At 38.6% G+C, this 21,456-nt stretch overlaps 2 protein-coding genes across 3 annotated transcripts; both read right to left on the bottom strand.

Moving 5' to 3' along the window:
- Positions 1-927: 927 nt before the first annotated feature.
- LOC140935091 (protein mesh-like) lies at positions 928-11,425 on the bottom strand. The gene is made up of 14 exons (XM_073384628.1): positions 11,147-11,425; positions 9,873-10,166; positions 9,651-9,791; positions 9,408-9,570; positions 8,628-8,879; positions 7,806-8,055; positions 7,281-7,462; positions 5,839-6,001; positions 5,340-5,575; positions 4,107-4,318; positions 3,670-3,889; positions 2,710-2,838; positions 1,843-2,112; positions 928-1,390 (listed from the first exon to the last, which is right to left on the bottom strand). The coding sequence occupies exons 1-14, from the start codon at positions 11,351-11,353 to the stop codon at positions 1,167-1,169; spliced, it is 2,943 nt and encodes a 980-aa protein (XP_073240729.1). The 5' UTR covers positions 11,354-11,425; the 3' UTR covers positions 928-1,166.
- A 3,805-nt stretch (positions 11,426-15,230) lies between these two features.
- Positions 15,231-20,246, bottom strand: LOC140935090 (uncharacterized). 2 transcript variants are annotated; one of them, XM_073384627.1, is made up of 4 exons: positions 20,153-20,246; positions 17,778-17,914; positions 16,298-16,513; positions 15,231-15,952 (listed from the first exon to the last, which is right to left on the bottom strand). In XM_073384627.1, the coding sequence occupies exons 2-4, from the start codon at positions 17,827-17,829 to the stop codon at positions 15,549-15,551; spliced, it is 672 nt and encodes a 223-aa protein (XP_073240728.1). In that variant the 5' UTR covers positions 17,830-17,914; positions 20,153-20,246; the 3' UTR covers positions 15,231-15,548. The 2 variants fall into 2 exon arrangements, with proteins under 2 accessions (XP_073240728.1, XP_073240727.1); XM_073384626.1 differs by lacking the exon at positions 20,153-20,246 and adding an exon at positions 19,186-19,355.
- Between the last annotated feature and the right edge of the window lie 1,210 nt (positions 20,247-21,456).

Genomic DNA, 21,456 nt, shown 5'->3' on the forward strand with positions numbered 1-21,456 from the left:
TTGGATTGTAGAGCAGCGAGGCGTTTCGTTTTTTGTTTTTTGTTTTTTGTTGTTTTTTTTTTTTTAATTTTTTAACGAGAGCGCGACCCAGACGTACGTTGATTGCGGCCGCCATCATGAAAGCAATTGGAAAACTAAGGAAGGATGGGCGAGTAACCCTCTCTAGCCCCCTCTTGGAATAACTTTTCACCTCGCCCCAACTCTCTGTCAGTTCTGCCAGATCGTTCGCATTGCAAAATACGCCTGCTTTGCAGAGGCTAACTCAGGGCATGCCGGTCAGGTATCATGGGTCTGAACCAGTCTTACTTCCTTTTCTATAGTCTTTTTTCTTATGGCATATTTCAGTATGGTGTATTTGCAGGCTATGATAAGTATCTCTCTAGATTTTTATCCGGGATGTCTTTGTTTGGAACGAAGACCTGTATTAAGAATTAATTGTTAATTTTTTCCTTCCTTATGTGTCAAGTTCCCATGCCCCTATGTCAAACTATGTAAGTAACTGTCACCGTGAAATCATGGATTCGAATCCGATCAACGTTCAGTATTTTTTTTCCTTCGCTAAGAAGCAAACTGCTTGAGGTCGTTTCTGGTGCTCGCAGAGTCAAAACGCATAAGGGTGGCGCGGTTTCTGTCACGGACTTTTCAAAACGCCATCTTATATTACAGCTTGTTTTAGTCAAGAAAACTGTTAAGCAAAATAAACAAACAACACAATCTGCTGTTTCTTTATGATGAATCAAGTTCCTCACATGCGCTAAGGAGTATACATCCACTTGTCTTTTAATCAACATGAGCGAAAGCACAAAGGCACAAGACTGAGGACATAAGACCCCGGTTCAAGCGATCGTGGAGGACTGAAAACAAGTTGCGAATATTTTTTCTTCAGTTTATTTTGCTATTCTAAATTTGCGACACAAAGAATGGCACAGAACGTAACTGAACTTAATAATTATTTACTTTTTAAAATCCCTTTATTTACCAAAACGCAACCAAACTGCCTCCGCACAGCTAAAACTGAAGCTAAATCTATAAAGACAACCAGAAACAAAGATAATCATGACGACGCATTCCTCGAAAATAAAGCTCTTTTTGTTGAAGTTGCCATGATGTAAAGCGCATGTGCGATAACAAAAGGTCTGACAAAATAGTGAGGATCGGTAGGTAATCTATTTTTCCGCGGTTACTTCTTGTGGAGAAGAATCCTCTTCAACATCTTCGGGTGATGCAACAGTCAAGTTATCCGAGGTACTTTTTCCTTCTTGTGAAGGCGACTTCTCATTAATTGTGAGGGGTCTTCTGCGCCTACTCCCAACTAGGAAGAAAATGACCAGAATGATCGCTGCTGCTATTAAACACGTTGTCACTTTTACACGATATCGCGCTTCATAACCTGAAAAACATAATTAAAATGATCAAATCGACATCTTCAGTATACTTAACCGATGAAAGCTGAAATTCAGCTCAGTAAAAATGCTTTTTTCACATAAACCACAGGGACTTTGATAAACAAACATGGCATATCCTGTTAAACAATTGCGTGTAAGAATTGTTTTCTGCTTGTCAGGTAACAAGATGCAACATTACTGACCATATGGGAATGCAGCATATGTTGGGCAATGTTGAAGCAGTGTTTATGATGTGCTTCAAAGTCCGTTGCGTTTAGTCTAAAGATTATTAATTAACTGCTTTTTTCAATGAGTATTCACTCTCTGTTCAGTTGCAGATTTTGTTTACGTTGCAACATTTTTTAAAAATCTGTCAGATTGACAAGATTGTCACGTGATCTTTATAGCATTCCATCCGATTTTTATCGATTTCTAGTGTCTTCACTGTGTTACCTACCCTGAGTTTGTGTTGCAATATTTATTTCAATAAACGATTCCACGGCCTGTTTAGATGCTATTCCAATGTTGACCCTTCTAGTAGTGTGGATATCAAACATGCACTGCCTGTTATCACCACACACGTCACGTGCCTGCTGACCCAAGGCAGAATCATCAAAGCTTAACTCCTCTTCATCCAAAAATGTCGGTACGTAGTTAGCATCGAAGTAAAATGCATGACTTTTGCCTTCTTCGTAAGTAAATAAAGAAATATTGTCGGTTGTAACCCCTGAAATAGAAAAAACTCATTGTAAATATAAATTCTTTTAAAGAGAACTAAAATTTAATCATAGGTCTTTTTAATAACTCGTATATCTAATCTAGGCTTTCACTTATATTGCAATTAAGTGCACTGCCTATTTGTTCATTTCCGTGATTGCCTGAAAAAACATTCATTACAATCCTTAATTTTGATCTATTTTGCGGAATTCAAAATGATGTCTTTAAAGGGTTGCCATCGAGGGAATGAGACAATATGTCGATACTCCCTCATTTTTAATTGCATTTTTTAATTCAAAATTTCCTAAAAGGATTATAATCTTTAGGGATGTTCAACAGATCGAAAAAAGGTTCGTTTGCTCTTCAATAAGCTTCAAGTGTCTAAAGCGGGCTATTAAATGCGTCTTTTGCTGTGGAGCGTAGAGAAAAGTATATTCCTCTTAAAATAGCTTTTGCAACACTGTGTGTACTTGTGTGGTCATGCAAATAAAATTCGTCGTTGGTTGGTTGATAAACTATTTTGCAAAGTGTTTTCCGTCTCGTAAGAAAGACAAGCTTGACCTGAGTCAAATTTTTCAGCGTTATATCTGTAGATTTAAGTGCTTACACTGTTGCCCAAATTCATAGTGAAGTCTTCTGGATTCACTTGGATTGATGTTAAGGAAGACCCCATCAGGAAGCAAGAATTCTTGGTCCTTATTTCCATCCCAGAATCCCATGAGGCCACTTGTGTTTCCTATAAAGCGTTTTAGAAACGTTAGAAATATATACTGAAAAGTGAAGATAGCAAAAATTGTTAATCATGTCACATTTTATAGTCATCTTGCCACAACTTCTTCCGCTCGCCAGCATTCAGCCACCCAGCGTCTTTCGGGTAAACTAGCTGACCACAGTTGTATAAAACGAGAAGGCTCTGGGGACGAGGTTGCGTTTGTACAGAAACTCAAACCCCTTATGAGTTTCTGGTTGGGATGAGCATATGTAATTTATTTGACTAATTTCAGAGCAAGCATAATTTTGAAAGGACCTGTGGCTTTTTGGACCTGATCCAGTGCAAACTACACTTATAGACGAGAAGTAATACAGATATTGGACAGGGCACATGAAATAGAGGAGGGGATCCGCTCCATAATTCTTCATACCTGTATTATTCGAAGGCCGAATCCAACGCATATAGAACTCATTTATTGTTCGTTCAACACTCTTGGCTAAGCTCCTAACATCCTCACTTGTACGAAATAATTCTTCACAACACTTTCCTGTAGTTTAGCGTTTTCAGGATATGAAAGGATGAATTTTCTGCAAAAAATGTTTAAAAGCATCCTTCGAGAGGCAATTTTACCTGTATTTTTGCTATCTTTTTTAGTCAATCAGTTTCGACCATGGCCGGCGCTAATAGAAAATCTTACAAATTTAGTCAACGCTAGGTAGTTATGAAAAATTAGCCAGAGGACTCAGGCCAATCAGAGACGGAGAAATCTTTTGATAAAGAATGATAACACAGTCAGGATATAAATTATTTGAGTTAAATCAAAGTGAGACTAGACATCTCTAGTATTCACCGCACCTTTAAATATCGGAGGCACCAGCATCATGATTTGCAATATATCTGCTTCAGCTTTTTCGACTGTAACTGATATTCCAGAGTTAAACATGACGGAGTATTTAGAGGTGTTTTCACATTTTAAGATAGCGACGCCGTTAAAATCCATCATAAACTGCTCGGCATACTCAGTGACGACGCCATTAACCAAAATCTCCATTTCATTGCGACCGTTAATGTGGACCTGTTAAGAGACAGACCGTTTAAATTTTCTGGTTTAGAAAAAATTCGCTTGTCAAATAACCTCTTACTATCTTGAGATCAAATGCTGTTTGGGACTAGTCTTGGTTACGTGACAGATCAGAAATGTCTAAAAAAATTAATTTTTAGCTTTATTTACAGACCCTGTTTTTAGTCCTCTAATGACCTATAGGTTCGGCAGTCTTTGCGTTAGTCATCACCTGAATAAGATCTGATCCGTCTTCTTTCATAGCAAACGCTTTGTAAACTGTAGCATTACTCTTTACTCCGTCTGCAGTGATCAGTGGCTGCATTCTTCCCTGAAGGCTAAATTCAGGACCCGTTACATGAAGAATCTGATACTCTCCGTATCCATTAAAAGTGTACTCCACGTGGTCAAGTGTGACAATGTGAGGGTCGCCGTAAGACGTGGCTACAGAAAGAAAAAAATGTGTTACACCACAACAACTATTGATTAAATAGCAGCAGCGTGGCTGAGTGGTCAGTGCGTCGGACTCGTAATCCGGGGGTCCTGGGTTGGTGCCCTGCCCTGGCCACTTGCTGGATTTGTCCTTGGTCGCCCCCCGAGTTCAAATCCTTCAACCTAATTAGCGCAGTTAAGTTATGGTTAGTTGGCCTCAAGTGATTGGTGCATTTAGATCTTTATTAATAGTTGCGAATACACGAATTAATCCCACACAGCCAATCGACAAAACCGTCTGATGAAGACCGGCAATACGCCGCACAGGGTCCAGAGGAGTTTCGTGTGAATAAATGAATTACTTATTTAAAGTCTCACCTTGAAAAATGTCTATACCCGTCGCTTAGCACGATTAATTAGCCCAATGGGATCTTTATGAATCTACTGTAAACGATTTCTTCGCTTGTTATCTGACCCAGATCGACATTGTTGTTCGCCATTTTGAAAATCAATAACCGCAAGCCATATCCTCGCTGGCGCACGGCACGTCGCCCGAAGGGCGACCGAGGCACGAAATACCGATTAAAAAAACGTATTTTATACTGTAAGCCGATCTTGCGAGCCCTTAGTCTCTTGGTTTGCGGTCTATAGTATGTGTAACGAAACTGTAACGCGATCAAAATGACCCATTTTTTCAGAGGTTTTCGACGGGTTTTGATGTTCTAACGACACACACATCACCTCTGGACCCTGTGTACGCCGTCAAAAGGTCGCAACCACCAACAAGTGACTTTCCTAAGGCAAACGATAACCAGCAAAAGGTTACCTCAATACATAGGGCTCATCTGGGAACCCTAATCGCTTGGCCGGGCATGGATGCGCTGTGATTTGTGGAAAGGGATCTTAGATCATCTTAATACGGGAAAAAAAACTCTACATCCTCTTTTATGAGGAACTGTCATTGATATCCGGTAACAGAGTCAATGCAAAGCACGGTGAACACCGTCCCTCGGTACTTCAGCTGGCTTCATACCTGGTCTTGGTGGTATGTACTTAGCCCCATCATTTGAAGGCCTCTTTTCAAAGTACTTTTTACAGTTGTCGGAGAGCATGCAGCAATCCCAGTAGGGAACAATATCGTGAAAGAAATGAGATAGAGCTGGTACTCCTGCCTCCACATGGACTCGATCCAGGGATCCTCCGTTGCGTGGGCCAACGATTAAGTCTCCTATTTCATTATAACAGCATTGTTGACCTGTACCTTGGTTACTATGAAAATGAATAAATATATAAATAAATAACGATGTAAGCGAGCAGGTTTGCGTCGCCATTCTGGAAGTTGTAAATCGTAAAATTTGACTTGTTCTTTAACTTTCTGCATAAGCGAAATAAAAATATAGGCCTTCATTTAAGGCATTTCATTCATTAAAGAAACAGTCAGAAAGGGGGGAAATGACTGACAATCGATTTTAACTCGTATCGATCTAGTTAAGACTTACAAACAAGCAGAAATCCCTGGTCATTAAAATTACCTAGGAGAAGTTGTTCTAAAGCAAAGCGTTGCTCCATGGTAATAAACACCGCAATAAAGCTGATCAGCGGTCACCGGATTACTGTATTCGTCGATAGTGAAACGGCCACGATCCGCAAGGGCTTGGGCTCTAGTGTGCGGGCAATGAAGAAGGGAGATGTCGTCTGAAACAAAAGTTGAAGAAGATACATGACTTCAAAGGTGTATTTTGAATGACTTCATGCAAGAGAGAATGAGCTAGATCATTCTCTTTTGCTTCATGTTATATATCATATTTTGATTTAAAAATAGGATGGACTTTCTGATGAAGTCTTTTCAGTTTTCATTGGAGAAATTCCGTGAGGGTCCTTAACCACCAGCTTATCTACTGTAGATAACCGCTACTGCTGTCTATGTACTGTACTGCTAATAATGCTTGTCTTCTTTCTCCAGTGGTTTCAAAGATGGATGACTAAATCCCCTGGATAAATCTTTATTCAGTGAATAAGACAATTGGTTTCCATAATACTTTTCCTTTCAAGGGTTAGTGATTTATCCGGTAGGCGGGATAGCTCTATACAGCCTTTGAGTAACCGGGGACTGGCTGTTGGTGATCTTTAGGCTAATTGTTTGTGAGAACCAGTTATTTCCAATTGGCTATCTCTAACTTAGTATTCGGTGTCTTTTATTTAAACGAGCCTTGTTACAATGAAGTAATTCAGCTTCGAGTAATCATAGGCTATACTAGGCCGTCTTGTGAATTATAGAAAATTCTTTCTGAAGGGGTGATTTATGTTTATAGAGTTTTGGAAACCGTTACACTCTTTTACACTTAATACCTTGATGAAGGTCTATTGCAATTTGTACATAATTAATGGGCGTTTACAACAACGAAGCCAGATGAAGTAAACCGTGCTTTGTTTTCAACAATGCAATGCAATGTATTACAATACAATACAAAACACAATACACATTACATGATATAATACAACGAATTAAACAATTACAAAACCTTTCATTGACATTTCCAACCTACCAAGCAATTATTACTTAAAATATTTTAATATAAGATCAGTAAATGGGTTTAATACCTAAGGAAACAAAATATGAACGGGAAATGCCTAATTTTTAGACTAATCGAAAGGTTTCCGAGTTAGACACTAGTTCAACTCAAGTCTGAAAAGCAACGTAAACTGAACACCATGCATCGCATGTTCATCAACAAAAGTAAACTTTTATTTGATCCGTGCCTGCCAAACCATTTGAGTATCGAGCGGCCTCCCATGACTTACAAAACTTCTTTGAGCCAATCATAAACCTATATTTTGAGACGCCATTATTGCAAAATAACGTCAATACAACCAATCAGAAGACTGCCTCGGTTTGCGACAATAGACAATAAAGAAGTTAATGGCCATATTTTGACATATCATATGGGAGGGTTAATTTGGAAACATTACTTACCGGTATATATTATGTGGTGTGGTTGCTTCTCATACCAGTACAAACATCGTTCGTTAGCAAACTCCTGACTTTTCCAGAAAAAAAGATCGCTCCAGATCCACTCGGCCGAAGCAAAGCTACTGTTGTTGCCTGTTCTTCTTACTGTCACAAGCGTAGTAAAACGGTCCTTTTCACCTGAAGCTCTAAAAATATGCATTGATTAGACTAAAAACCTATTTGGTAGTTCCTTAGATTAACAATTGTAGATCGTCTATCGTCTATCATTCATAGTCCATAGTCCATCGTCCAGAATCTATCGTCTGGTTTTTAGTAAATGTCTAGTAACTTCATTTTATTACATCTTCCAAGATATATTGTCAAACAGCGACTGACCAAAATCTATCACTCTTAGCCTCGCAGCACTGTAACATTTAATTTCTATTTATGTGCCCTTCCTCCAAATTACTGAACTTAACGTAAAACGGGAAAAAATACTTTTATCTTGAATCGGGAGCGCTTGAATACGTTAATTGTTCCAATACCTACCCCTGTCCCTCTTTCTTTGGTACAACAAAATGAGCTTCTCCAGTATTCAACTGTTCTGTTATCAAAGTGAACATGCTATGAAAAGACACGTGATCATCATCCTTCATAGAAAAGCGCACCAACTGAACATCCACAGTCTGATTCTGCTTGCCGAGATAGACTGGGTCCCAGGTGATATTAACAGGCTTCTGTTCCTCCCATGATTCTGAGGCTACTCGAAAAACTCGAGGCTCATCCCTGATGATACTCACTGAAAGTAAGATTGAATCGTTCTTCGCTTAAAGACCTTAAAAGTTTAGTTTAAGTTTTAGTTTTTGAAGTTTTTGTTTTGGTTATTCAGTTTGTTTTTGTACCGAGGAGAAATTAGAAAACTGGTATCGTTGTAAGAGTGTCTCACATAGTTAAAATGGAGTATCTTTGATACTTCAGTTTATTTGTAACAAAGACCTTCATTCATAGCGCTATAGCTTTTGGGCGTTTTTCTGCTTCTTCAACCAGTACTTTATTAAAGCGGCTATGAGTCCCCAGTTACTGCCGTTCTGACACTTTGAATTCAATCATTTATTCATTCATTCAAGAGAAAGACTAAAAGAAAAGAAGAAAAGAAAGACTAAAAGCATAGCAACGTTAATCGAAGCCGAAAGTTTTTAGAAAAGCCGTCAGCCATCAGATAGTCTTTTCCAATGCAGTCTTAATTACATGCGTGTTTATAATTCATTTTTTCATTTTCATTTTCCTTTTGATTTTGCTAAAAACATTACTCGCTTTGCTTTTTTCATTGTTCGAGTGTTCAGGGCTTTATTATAAGTAAAAAAAAAAAACCTATTGTTAAATTTCCTTGAAAATTAAAGCTCGCTCCCCCATTGACGGATAGCTTGATTGACAACCTGCCAGTTATGTTAAGCATAGGTACAGTACATGATGCCCGATTTTCGTCAATGTAACTTCCGTTACTTAATTTTCCATCAGCAAATTGACAAATTATGTGATGCGATGGTTGGAAGCAAGGCCCGGAGAGTAAAATGTTATCACCACCTAGCATCATAACCGACTGTGGTGAAACAACAAGAGATCCTGAAAAGCAAATTAAAGATAATAGATCAGGGTGGCAACCGAGTAGGACAGCATTAAAGGATTTTTAGAGGGGCACCACTATCTGCTAATTCTTGAAATGCGGTTTGCTAAAATTATGAACGAGTACATTCAACGGGCGTCAGCCACCAGCAGCATGTATTTTAGGCGAATCAATAGGAGGAAAGCAAAAAGTATTATATGTAACAAATTTTCCCGAGACAGCAAAATGAAAAATTTTTAATTTAGTCTGATGTTATCAACTTGCAAGCCGGCCTTTTTTATGGCTTCTCTTATGGCGAAAGAGAAACGTAAAAACATAGTTGCATATATGAAATGCTTACTACCATGAGAGATGTTGTATCAATGTTTTCTTTGTTGCAAATGCATCTTTGGGTCTTTTCCATATTTGATCGTACAGTGTCCCTTATAGCTATGGTCAATTTGACCAGTGTAATGGTATATACACTAGCCTCGATTCCCTACCTCTCTCCTAAATAGAACACGAGTAAAGTGCTGCTCCACACCTACCTTTTGTATTACAGCCAGCAGCTTCGATTTTAGCGTTGTCAATGCGGAACATCCATCGACCTGACACTCCAACATTCGACTTGTTTGGTAGATCGAGTACTTGACTGGTACGAGATCCCGGGATATTAAAATAACGAAACCCGTCACCAGCATTAAATCCTGCCTATTAGTATAAACAAAAAAAAACATGTTAAGTATCAAAAACATATTCACAAAGAAGATAACTTCATAAAGTTAGTATACCTGTGCAGGTATGCCTCCAATACCTTCGCTATCTCCACCACTTTGCGTTGACCTGCCAGTAGTCCATATGAGTTTGTTGTAAGTAAAAATCACAAAAGAATGTCTTCCATTTGAAATAAGAACCGCCTGGAAAGTGTTTCTCTAAAAAGAAACAATAAGAGGGTAAGCAATCAAAACAAGAAAGCAAATATCATTTTTGTTTTTGAACTATTTTCCACACACCTTATTTTTGTAAGGTCCTTCAGCGCCATAAAAAGCCACCTCGTGCCACGTGGCAATAAATAACCAAGTGGCTTTAAATTGTCTATGATCCACAAAGTTGGCTTGGACGTCTTCGCTCGCCTGTTGAAGGAGGCCTTGATCCGTGGTTTCTCGGTAGAACACTTGTCCCGCTACACGAGTATCAACATCAGCCCAAAATGGTGCAACCAATCGACGATTATCCCCCAGGGGAAAAGAATCCGGTGTAAATTGAGAAACTTGATCCAGGAAGGAAATAACGCCATTGGTGTTTACCTGCGTGGAGAAATGTATCGTTCATGACTTCTGCAAGTCTTAAAGAGAAAAGAGCTGTAATAAATACTCTTGCCTACGCTAACTACATTCTCCTAGTCCATGATCATTACAAAACAGATGTGAAACTAAAACCTAAATTTTGCGTTATATTTTAGTCCTATCACAACTAGACCAAATAAAAAATACCAAACGCCTTCAGAACACTGCAAAACATCTACTACTAGACAACACGGACAAACAGCAACTACCCTTCGATCTTTACATAGGATACCCAACCTATTTATGGACTATTCGTCTCTAACATAACTTTCATCTCTTCCAGCGGTACTCTTATTCTTTTTCCTACCATGACGTCCATATAATCTCATTCTGAACCAGCAGTGTGTCACGGGACACTCTTCAGTGACTCTTCCTGAACTGTCAAAAGCTCCTTCTGATAGCTCTCTATTTTTAACCGCCCTTTCTGCTACATAAAATTATAACAAACGAGCCTTCAGAAATAATTGTCGGATTATGTTAGACTATAAAAATCCCCATTTGTATATTTTTATTACTAAAGGTCATGCAAAAAGGGCATACTTTTCAGAATACCGTATCGAAGCCGGAGATCAAATCAGAGAAGTGCGCAAAATCATGTGATTTCTAAGAAAGCTTTACATTAAACTCGAGTTGTTGTCTTTTGGAAATAACAGCGGAAATGGCTGTGGTTTTGTAAATCAATTCCACAGGAAAGCCTTTATATCTTATCTGGACATTGAAATGTGAAATTGCTATTAAACATTCAGTGTATCTAGTTCGGCGCTTAGTCGGTGCAACATTCTTTTCTTTTTGACAGACTGCAAGCTGCTCTGATGGTGTCCAGCCGTGTTCATTCATACTTTCATTTCCAAGAAATGTTCTGCATCTGTCGCAGGAGTTATAACAGTACTGTATGAAACGTATGCCTTGTGGACTACATGATATAACAAAATTATACTTACAAAGAGTGACTTGTGATTCTGATCGAAGTAAGGGAAAGAAATGGATAGCGGCACCTCTCCTGAGCTACCATCATCATTTCGTTCAACTGACTGATCTCCCTCATTTCCTCCAAAAGGATAAAATCTCGGAAGTTTTTCAGTCTTCAAAACCTTGAATTGTTGATTCCACAAGAAAATTACAAATAAAACTGAAACTTCTAACCTCATTTTTTTTAAAAAAATTAGCTTTTCTGAATTCTACATACAGTTTCCTCAGCAAAATTCTGTAGAATATTCCTGATTAGACGTAGTTTCGGAGTTTTAAGTAATTCCACGAACACCTCAAGAGGGGCCGTTCCCCACGTTATTTCCTAAAGTTACGTTACGATGCCGTCATAAGCTATTTTAAAAATGGTAGGAGATAATGCAACATAAACAATCCTTTGCTTTCCACATTTTAAACAATGATGCTCAGAAATGCAAAATGTACGTTGTCGCCTATACATTGTTGTTTTATTTTCTTGCCCTTACTAAGAAGTATTTTAAATCCGGTCACAGAAGCGGTTCATGAATAGGGCTTTCTCCCCCGAACCTTTTTTTTGCTGATAATGTCACGTTGCAAGTGATATGGGGTCTCCAGGTCATGTTGTTACAGGGTTTAGATTTCGGTTGGAAATTTCCTGTCGGGAAAAAACTTCAAGTATTCTTTCAATTTCAAACTTTGAACAGAAAACGCCCGCTTCCATGAAAAAACACCTTTTATGACTGATAAAATCATCGTAAAATGACGAAGGGTAGATCACTGTTGGGCATCTCGCTATCCACCTTGCAACCCGTTTTCATCTTTAGTTTTCATGACCTTACATGATGATCCGAGATCTTTTAGCTTTTTTTAGTTTTCAGCGTTTTTTAAAGCTGTAAGTTTAATAATTTAACTCACGTCTATGATTCTCTGGCAAGTGCATGCTGAAATTATCCGCTGGTCTGTTTTGTTGTAGCCAAGGTAGAAAGTGTCAGTACCCGGTGCACAGACCCGGCGTAGTCAATCGAACGTTCGGTAATCGATCCCAATCGAACTTCAATTGTTCGATTGACTTCGATTGGGTTCGGTAATCGAACTTAATCGTATCCACCCCAAAATTTTGCCAATCGAAGACTCTGCTACAACAATCGAAATTAAAACCAGTTTCATCTGGTTTCAAACAAAAGGCGTTGCGTTCAAATAAGTTATACATTGGCTTCAATTTCAAACACAAGTACGCAAAGATGTCACAGAGGGCAGCTGAGGGCGGAAAACGTGAACACTGCTGGAAACGATGGTTAAGGCTACCTCGAGTCCCCGCTTTCGCCGTCAGTGTCGATGAAAATTTTATTATTAAGAAGAAAAGAAGACATCCAGCTCTGAAGGTAACTGACGATGGCCGCGGCCAACTTGGACATTTGCAACGTGAACCGGTGCATGTGCATGCATGTTTCTTAATATCGAATATATTGATTTTAGATAATTCCAGATTAATTGAAATATTTTTGTTTTCAAACTGCTTCAAATACATACTAGGGGAAATATCTTTTCGATTCAGTCGAAACTGGATGCGTTTTGTCTTTCTGCCAAACAAAATCGAACTAATCGCGACTATTGGTTCGATTGAGTTCGATAATCGAACTGACCGAAAAGTTCCAGTTCGATTATGTTTGATTACCGAACCAATCGAACAACAGTCCAACCGACTTCATTCGATTGACAACGCCCGGCACAGAACACGCGCCACTGTATCGAACTGAAACAGTAATGTTGCTCTGTTTATAGTGCTCAAAAGAAGGTTTGGTAAAAACAGTCGAAGATACGTCGAACAGAATACGGCTCAGAGTTTTAAATTCGTCATATATTTTAAGTTTAAGTTGTTTACAAGACCTTTTGTAACGATCAAGAAGTGAATTATTTTCGTAAAGTACGGGGTAGTCTGAGAGTTCACATTCAGTGATTATCTTCAAAACGTCAAACTAGTACTGTTCACGCTACTTCGTCTGAAGACTCGAATCCACGGTTGCTCCCCTACAACAGCTCCTATGATGTAGGCATCCTTTTTCTCCTTGCTGGCTTGATTTTCTGAAAGTTAAATATCTTTTGTTATTGGACCAATTTCCATGTATTAACATTTAAACTTGCCCAGAGGCTTGGGAGAATAATATAAAGAATGTTATTCATTCACGAATCTTGGGTGGTTTTTTTGTTTTCTCCCAGTGGCTATTCGTACGGGACCCGTACACCGACTGACGGTATTAGCTCTCCGATTCATACGGGATTCTAACTGTATGTTGATGCTGAAGCATGCTACTTCTGTTAGTACTATTCCTCTTGGTACTGTTTACTAGCATGATACTAGCACTATCACTCAGTTTAGTCAGTTTAACATTTAGAAATTTTTTTATGAAGCTGAGTATGATCAGGAGAAGTATGGTCGGGGAAGGCTGTGGCAGATAGAACCTTTTGAGATCTGTATAATTCTTCAGATCATACAAAAGCCGAATCCAATAATTGTTTTGTTATTAAACATTATTGTCATTTGATAGATAGGACCTTTCCCAGTAATATTGTCTTTTGAATTTCCCAAGGGTTGATGTTTCTTAGAATTTCTCTGACAACCTTCTCTGAGCCTTTCTTAATCACTCCTAACGCACCTATAACCACTGGAATTATTTCTGTCTTCATCTGCCACATTCTGGTAATTTCGATTTCCAGATCTTTATACTTGGAACGTTTTACGGAAACCTTGGTGGAGGTATTGTTATCGGAGGGTATAGCTGTGACGAGCGCCAAGCTGGGAAAACATTAGGGATTGTCACATAACAATGCCCCTATCCCTGAAATTTTAAGGGGACCAATGTGCAGGTCTACTGATTGTTCTTGATGACAATGTCAGGGCGGTTAACAGAAATTTCTCTACCCATATGAATAGGCATGTTATTATTATTAAAACTATTATTATTATTATTATTGCTATTATTATTATTATTATTATTATTATTATTATTATCATCATCATCAATGTTTTCCTAGAACGCAATAGATTTAGTCTTAATATTTGTCCTCCCTCTATTAAATTTACTCAGTGCCAAACAGTTCTCCGAAATTCATTAAAAGAGTCACCAAGTGATTCCTTAAAAGATCTCTGGAAATCGTCAAGCTGTCACACTAATATTCAATATGATGTGTAGAAATCCTCTAAGGAAGTTCTTAAAGATTTCAGTTCTAATCAAGAGTATAAACTACAACACCACCTAACATCTCAAGGTTTCTTCTTCTCAAATGTTATCAAGTATTCATTGTCATCTGTAAATTCTATTTGGTCAGAGGCCCAGGCTCATCTACCCAAGAACATTTACAATTTTACCATCCGCTACATCAACAACTCCCTCCCTACACGTAAGAATATGGCAAGATGGGGATTATCACAAAGTCCTAATTGCTCCTTTTGCCTTAATCCTGAATCACTCCTTCATGTTGTCGCTAGTTGTCAACAGTACCTTGATCGCTTTACCTGGAGACACGACTCAATCCTTAACTTCATTGCCAAGTCACTTCAACCTGTAATTAATGTTCACTTTTCACTCTATGCAGATGTTAATGGTTTTCTGAATCCCTCAGTAATAACAGGTGAAAATTATCGTCTAGATCTTCTTTTCCTAATCCAGTCCAAGTGCCTATATGTTCTAGAATTAACAGTTGGTTTCGAGTCTAACCTTAACAACAATGCAGTGCGTAAAAAAGAAAAATATCTGACTGATCAACGAAATGAGTAGCAGATGTGTGAAATTTGTAAATCTCTCCATGAGCTCCCTTGGCGTTTTCTCCGATTAATGCTCCACGTTCTTAGACATGATGAATGACATTGGCATTGACAAAAAGCAGCAACTTTACATAATCAAGAAAATGATAAATATAGCCATTAGAGCAACATATTACATCTTTTGATGTAGAAATAGGAATTGGGATAGCCCAGACTTAATGCAATTTTGATTTCTTTTCTTTTCCTTTCTTTTCTATTTTTTTTTCTTTTTTTTTTTTTTTTGTTTTGTTTTTTTTTTTTAATAATCCAATCTCAAGCAGAATTTGTAAATTACCTATACGTAGCGAGATTTACAATTGTACATTCAAAAACACAAACAAAGTTTCCATTATATGACATGGCAGGATATATTCATTAAATAGGAACACAAATGATGATTACGAGAAATTGGAGGACTAAGGATGACTTGAGTGAGTGAGACACTTAAGTCCTAGAGTCTCTAGAGTTTCTGTGACCAATGATATTCCGTTCTTGACTATTTAACGGCAGGCGCCTACTTTTCCAGGGTTTCTCGATTTCACCACCAGAAGCCTGAATGTCGGTCCAGCCATTACCCCTTACTCCATCCTGGTCGTTCAGTCCCTTCCCTCAAGACTCTCACTATTTAAAGACCTGGAAAATTTTAAACCTGCTGTTTCACTTTCTTGGTTTCTACTATTTTCATTAACCGAATGAACACCGACTGCAGAGTCGACAGAGTGTGTATGACGTGGGGCTATCAGAATGATATTCCCTGGATACGGTGGGGGCGGCGGCCCTTCATTTTCCTCCCGACGATGATCCATTTCACGGGCATCTGAATTCTGCGATAAATTGTCCTCCGATGCGCCCATTGGTACTATATGAGAAGGGTGCATGAAGCGAGCACTCTGTAGGGACAAGCTAAAAACACTCGAGCCTGAACTGCGTCTTGTATCGCAGATATCAAGTGTGATAGAGGTTCTTCTAGATGGTGGGTAGAGGTGGGGCGAGCGAATAACTGAAAATATAAAGAATGTTTAAACGGTTAATACAAACACTCGTCATAAGGGAGGTCAATGCCAAAATTCATTTCATTTTGTCCAATACAAAGTAAGAAAAGGGGATCCACGAAAATGTACTACCTAAGAGGTTTGATATGAATGATAACATCGTAGCATTTTGTCACAGAAGATTGTTGTTGTTGTTGTTAATATTTGGGACAAACCAGTTTAGCTCCTTCTGCCGAGTTGACAAGAAAGACACTAACAATACTTAGAAAGGTTACCTGTTACTGAGATAAAAGTTGTAGTCAGAGCTTAAGTCACAAATACGCACATTTAACTGTATGACAGATCAACTTTACCTGTATCGTAAGATGGTGGCGCCTCTGTGTCAAGGTGATCACGTGTCCGATCACCTGATCTACCACTGTCGTTACCAGATCTCTGACGGGATTCCGTGATTCTCCTGTTGTTTGCCCGAAGTTGAAGAGTCACCAGTGCGCATGCCACAAGACAAATGCAAGAGAGACCAACTACAATCACCCCCACCTCCACCGTCTCTTTCTTACCAGAAGAGTCTAAGAAAAGATACAAACATGTGTGCTTTGAGCAACGCGCAAATTTGCAGCCCCTGAAAACCCTGCTAAGCCCATTTAGTTAGAATCAACTCAATAGGCCATTTGCACAATGACGTCATTTTCCTACCACGACCAGAATCCTTTAGGATTTTGCTTTCTTGTGAAAATTAGGGTTTTTGTTATTTAAACCACGCCAACAAATACCGAATTTAAATATGAAAGAAAAAACTAAAAGGATTCTGGTTATAGTAGTAAAATGACGCCATCATGTAAATGATCTATTTGAAGACGCACAGCATGGCTAAGTGATCAGCGTGACATCGGACTCGCAGTCGGGTGGTCCCTAAGTGGGTGGATTTGAATTTCGGTCTTCCTAATTTCTAATCCTCAACCATGCATGTGAACACAGCCAACTGGTTCGCTCTTGCTAGCTGTTTTCTTTTTAATACTGTTAAGTTATCTTTGTATTATTTGTCCCAAATTGTTTAAGTGGAGTGCCTTTAAACTTGGCTAGAGCAGCTAAATGTACTTCTACAACTGACAAAAGCATTCACCGTTAAGCTTTTTTTTGTAACCCCAAGTTGTTTGCTCCTGCTGCCACGTAAATTTTCTTCTGCCATCTTGACGAATGCACGCATGAAAGAGAAATTTCTATGGAGGATCAAACAGCTGATTCCTCGACAAATCTATCTAACCATATCCTTTTATATTCCGCTGCTAAAAAGATTAAATAAAGTGACCAGACTAACGCATCCAACTACCGCCCGATATCAATTTTGCAAACTCTAAGCAATATCCTGGAGAGAGCTGTCCACTTTCAACTTTATGATTACCTGAACATTAAACACTTCCTGACCGACAAGCAATTTGGTTTCCGACCAAAACACGAGACGCGTACTGCTCTAGCAAGTTTTTCCGATGGCGTTCTTAGTAACATGGAGCGCGGGAATCTCAGTGATATTCTTGGATTTGTAAAAGGCTTTCGATACTGTTGATCACTGTATCCTGCTCGCCAAGTTATCTTCCTTGGGATGATCTCCTGATGCTGTTCCCCCCTTCGCCTCCTTCCCGCGGAGGTCCCGCCTTTTCCGGACCAACCCTTTTTTGCCAGCGATATCCAGCCCCATCTGATAGAACACGTTTTTGGTTCTTGTTTCTTGAGTTGGTTGTCCGTTCTTCCGTGCTTGAAATTCCTAGCGCAGATTACGATGTAAACTAAATAAAGCAAAACAGAAGTTTTCGCTGGCATTGTTGTTTTTCTTACCGAGAAAACGCGTTGGATTTGTCATCGTTGTTCCGTTCATGTCCTTCTCCATCAGATTCAGTTTCTACGTGCATTGGCATTACTCAGTGACGTCACTCGATCCTTTTGCTCAGAAATCACTCCAAATCCCCGGCAGCCTTAATTAGAGTTTAGAAAGTTAGACTTTAAAATTACTCATGGCGAATCGTTTAATGGCTGCCGTTCATAGGACGTTGGGCGCGGCAAACTTTAGGAAATGTGGTGTTCTCAAAAACTCACGGTCATTTCTTTTTCAACGCGCCAATCTATCGCCGCAGGTTGTGTAAAACTTTACACAGCAGTGCAACTTTTGACAAAAGTTTTGAGAAAGACTGAGAAAGTCAGTCATAGTATTTTGCGGGTATTAAAGTTACACTTCCGTCCATCTGTTAATTCGTATTACAAACGGGTGACATTCAGGCAAGAACAGAAACAAAAACTCTTTTCATCGCCCATTGTTTCCTTAATGTAAATGGAGACACTATAGCTTGCGGACTCTTGTGTTGTCAACCGACGTCATCATTAGCATTATTATTATTTTCAATACGCAGTGACATTCTACTTCACTTCATCTGCTTTTAATGAGGCACGTTTTTGTATTAAAACGTGTCAAGAAGCGAATTCGATTTAAGTCGGCCAGTTCAGTTTGTTTTTGGCTAGCCCTTACTTAACTTTAGAGATTCATCTACTTTCGCTAAAAGCACGTCGTTTCTGAAACTCTTACGCATTTCGGACATTTTGGCCGTAATTTGGAACCGTTAGAAAATGTACCATTTGTAGGGGTGATTACTAAGACTAGAATCGCAGCTGTCTGGCGCGATCCGCGCAAGGACTGAAGTCCTGAAGGGTGGATGATACCTTAAAACTCTAAAACCTCCGTCGGCAGTTAACACTCAGATCCTATTTTTTGAAAAAGTGAAATAACGTGCAGCACAAAAGAAAAATTAAAACGAGTAATAAAACTAATAAAACGTTTACCTGTCCTGTGAAGTGATATATTGTTTGTGTTCATATGCACATAAAACATGTAAACACATTTAACATAGAACAAATGTAATGAAGAAACTGACATATTAAAAAGAAGCTGACCCAAAGCTGTTGTTGTTCTAGTTGCTTGAAAGTTCGCGTGTTTATTGCGGGTTTGCGTGTGATAGTCGTGCGATGGCCGGATTAAGGTCACAGATCATTTAGCTCACGCGAAGTACGACACTACAACGATAAATCCAAGAAGCTATAATTGAAAAAACTGTTTACGGCAGTTTATAGAGCTTGGTCACAAGTCACGTGCTTATGGAACCTCTCCTCAAGTTAAAAAGTTGTGAAATCTAAACTCCATTTCAAAATGAAGAAAACTAGTATTGGTTGGCAGAGGAGATAGAATTGAGCTTACCAAAATGTAGTTTCTTTTCCTTTGTTATATATCGGTCACTGGTGACTTGTGAAGGTATAAAGTTGTGGAGGTAAATTACTTGATAAATCTCCAATTGGTTTGTTTGCTTCTCGATCGAGTAGTTTTATAGCTAGCTTGACTCGCCATCATCGACGATCCGTTTGTTTACACTGTCGAAAATGAATAAAGCTCAAGACGTGCCTCATTTGCATATCGTGTAAATTGTAAATTACTACGGAACTTAATGATTGCTGTAGGCTTTATTTTACTTTAGCGAAGACAACCAACGACATTTTGACAAATTCTCATCTCCTTTAAAATGTGACAGAGTGGCAAGTTTGGTTGACAATATTTAATTAAACACTACGAAATGTTAATATTTAAAACACGTTCTTCCTTCAAGGTTTCAAAAAAGAAAAAATTCTCCGTCAAGCGAAATTGGCCTTTAGAGACAAACTGACCATTAACTGATTGACTAAAATTCCTTGAAATTCTCTTTAATTAAAATTTAATCATTAGTCCTCTTTGTTTTGAAGTTGACGAAAATTAAGTGGAAAAAAAGCTACACTGTCGTAGCTTCAGTTGATTTTCTTTCCTCCAATTTGGTTGGGGTTCTCTGAAGGGTACCCACAAATTTGCGGTAGTGACGCGTCACCAGAATTCTCCATTTGTTCTGTTGTAATTACTTAAAACCTAATTCGCCTGCGAGTCACGTCCCAGCACTCAAAAACTGAAACAACTTTCACGAATTTGAATTCAGAAATAATTTTTTATTATGTGAACCGGTGTCTGGATTTGGGGGTAATCACATGAAATTTTTTTGGAGGCGAGTTGTTGAAAAAACAACAATGCATGTTTAATTTCATACTAATAATACCATAACCGAAAACATCTCCCTTTCCTTGAAATTAGCCCCTGTTAAATTTTTCAAAAAATTTCCTTCAGTCAAGAAAGTTGTTTATCTTACCTCTCAAGACGATTTCATATAAAAAACACTTAGAGCGGCCAAATAGATCACACAAACCAGAAGGTACATTGAGTCATTCGCGTTTGAAGGATAGATATATAAAATAAATATTTAAATTGAAACGACAAACGGCCTAGTTTTGTGGTTTAATTTGCATAGTTGAGAAGAAGGAGAAGAGCCACACCGTAACAATGTTATGAATTTGAAGTAATTATGGGTGTGAACAAAAAAACCTGGTGGTCGGCAAAGTATTGTGGACCTCCATGTTTTGTCAATAGCGTCTGATAGAACTTAGGCTCAGCACAAATAACAGGAAACCAAAACGCCGAAACACCATAGAGAAAACACTATTTTCTCAAAATTCTAAAACCCTTTGTTTGTAAGGTTCGACGTCATACAATGTATTTTTTTTTAAAGCCAGAACATTCAGTCAGGCACCAGTCCGCATTCAAACGCATCGTTAGGAAGTTAAGAAATTTTCTCGTTCGTTTTAATATGTGGACGGAAACTTTAAACAGAGAAGTTTTTTAAGGGTTTACAAACTTAAACGGGGACCCATCGAGTGGCATAACTTAAACGCTTGGAAAGGAGTTAAAGTCTCTCCGTTCATTTCATTGATATTTATAAAACCATCGACCACAGCACTAACCACAGCGATGACGTTCTTTGAACCACTTCGGACACTTACGTGAAGACACTTACTTATCTTTAATGTTTAAAACTGTAAATAACCTTGTACCCGAATACCTGTCTGATAAATTCGCCAGCATTAATACCATTCACAGGCATAATCTTCGAGGTGCGCAACATAACCTGTTTATTCCGCGACCGAACAGTGAGGCCCTAAAGAAAAGTTTTCGTTATAGGGGCGCAGTAACATGAAACAGCCTGTCAGCTGAGGCTAAGCAGGCCACTACTTTAAATTGTTTTTATTCCGCTATTGTACATTAAGATTTTCTTAGTAAGCATTTATTATAGGACTTTTTCAATAATGTTTGTTATTTTTAAGTCTTAGTTTAATGTGCACGGCTCTTTAGAAGACCACTTTTTAGTGATAAGGATTCCGTGGTTAAATAAAGTTATTACTTACTTACTTACTTACTTACTTACTTACTTACGTCCAAGTATGCACATATATAGAGAATAATACATGGTCGCGCGGAGATATGGAATTTATCTTCGAGTGTTCAAATCGATATCGAACGAGTGAGCGCAGCGAACGAGTGAGATATCGAATGTGAACAGAAGAAGAAAGTGGCCGGACAGAAGAAAGTGGCCGTTGTAAAGATGTGGCCCGCGTGAAA

This window comes from Porites lutea, chromosome 4, assembly GCF_958299795.1.
Source record: "Porites lutea chromosome 4, jaPorLute2.1, whole genome shotgun sequence".
In the NCBI taxonomy this organism is placed as follows: domain Eukaryota; kingdom Metazoa; phylum Cnidaria; class Anthozoa; order Scleractinia; family Poritidae; genus Porites; species Porites lutea.

Bases quoted from the DNA above. Each gene is read 5' to 3' on its own strand.
- LOC140935091 (XM_073384628.1), bottom strand. From the start codon at position 11,353: ATGAGGTTAGAAGTTTCAGTTTTATTTGTAATTTTCTTGTGGAATCAA. The intron at 10,167-11,146 runs GTAAGTATAATT...TTCTCCACGCAG, and splicing joins AGAATCACAAGTCACTCTTT to GTAAACACCAATGGCGTTAT. The intron at 9,792-9,872 runs GTGTGTGGAAAA...GTTTCTTTTTAG, and splicing joins AAGGACCTTACAAAAATAAG to AGAAACACTTTCCAGGCGGT.
- LOC140935090 (XM_073384627.1), bottom strand. From the start codon at position 17,829: ATGGAGAAGGACATGAACGGAACAACGATGACAAATCCAACGCGTTTT. The intron at 16,514-17,777 runs GTAAGAAAAACA...ATCTTTTCTTAG, and splicing joins AAATCCAACGCGTTTTCTCG to ACTCTTCTGGTAAGAAAGAG. The intron at 15,953-16,297 runs GTAAAGTTGATC...TTATATTTTCAG, and splicing joins GCCACCATCTTACGATACAG to TTATTCGCTCGCCCCACCTC.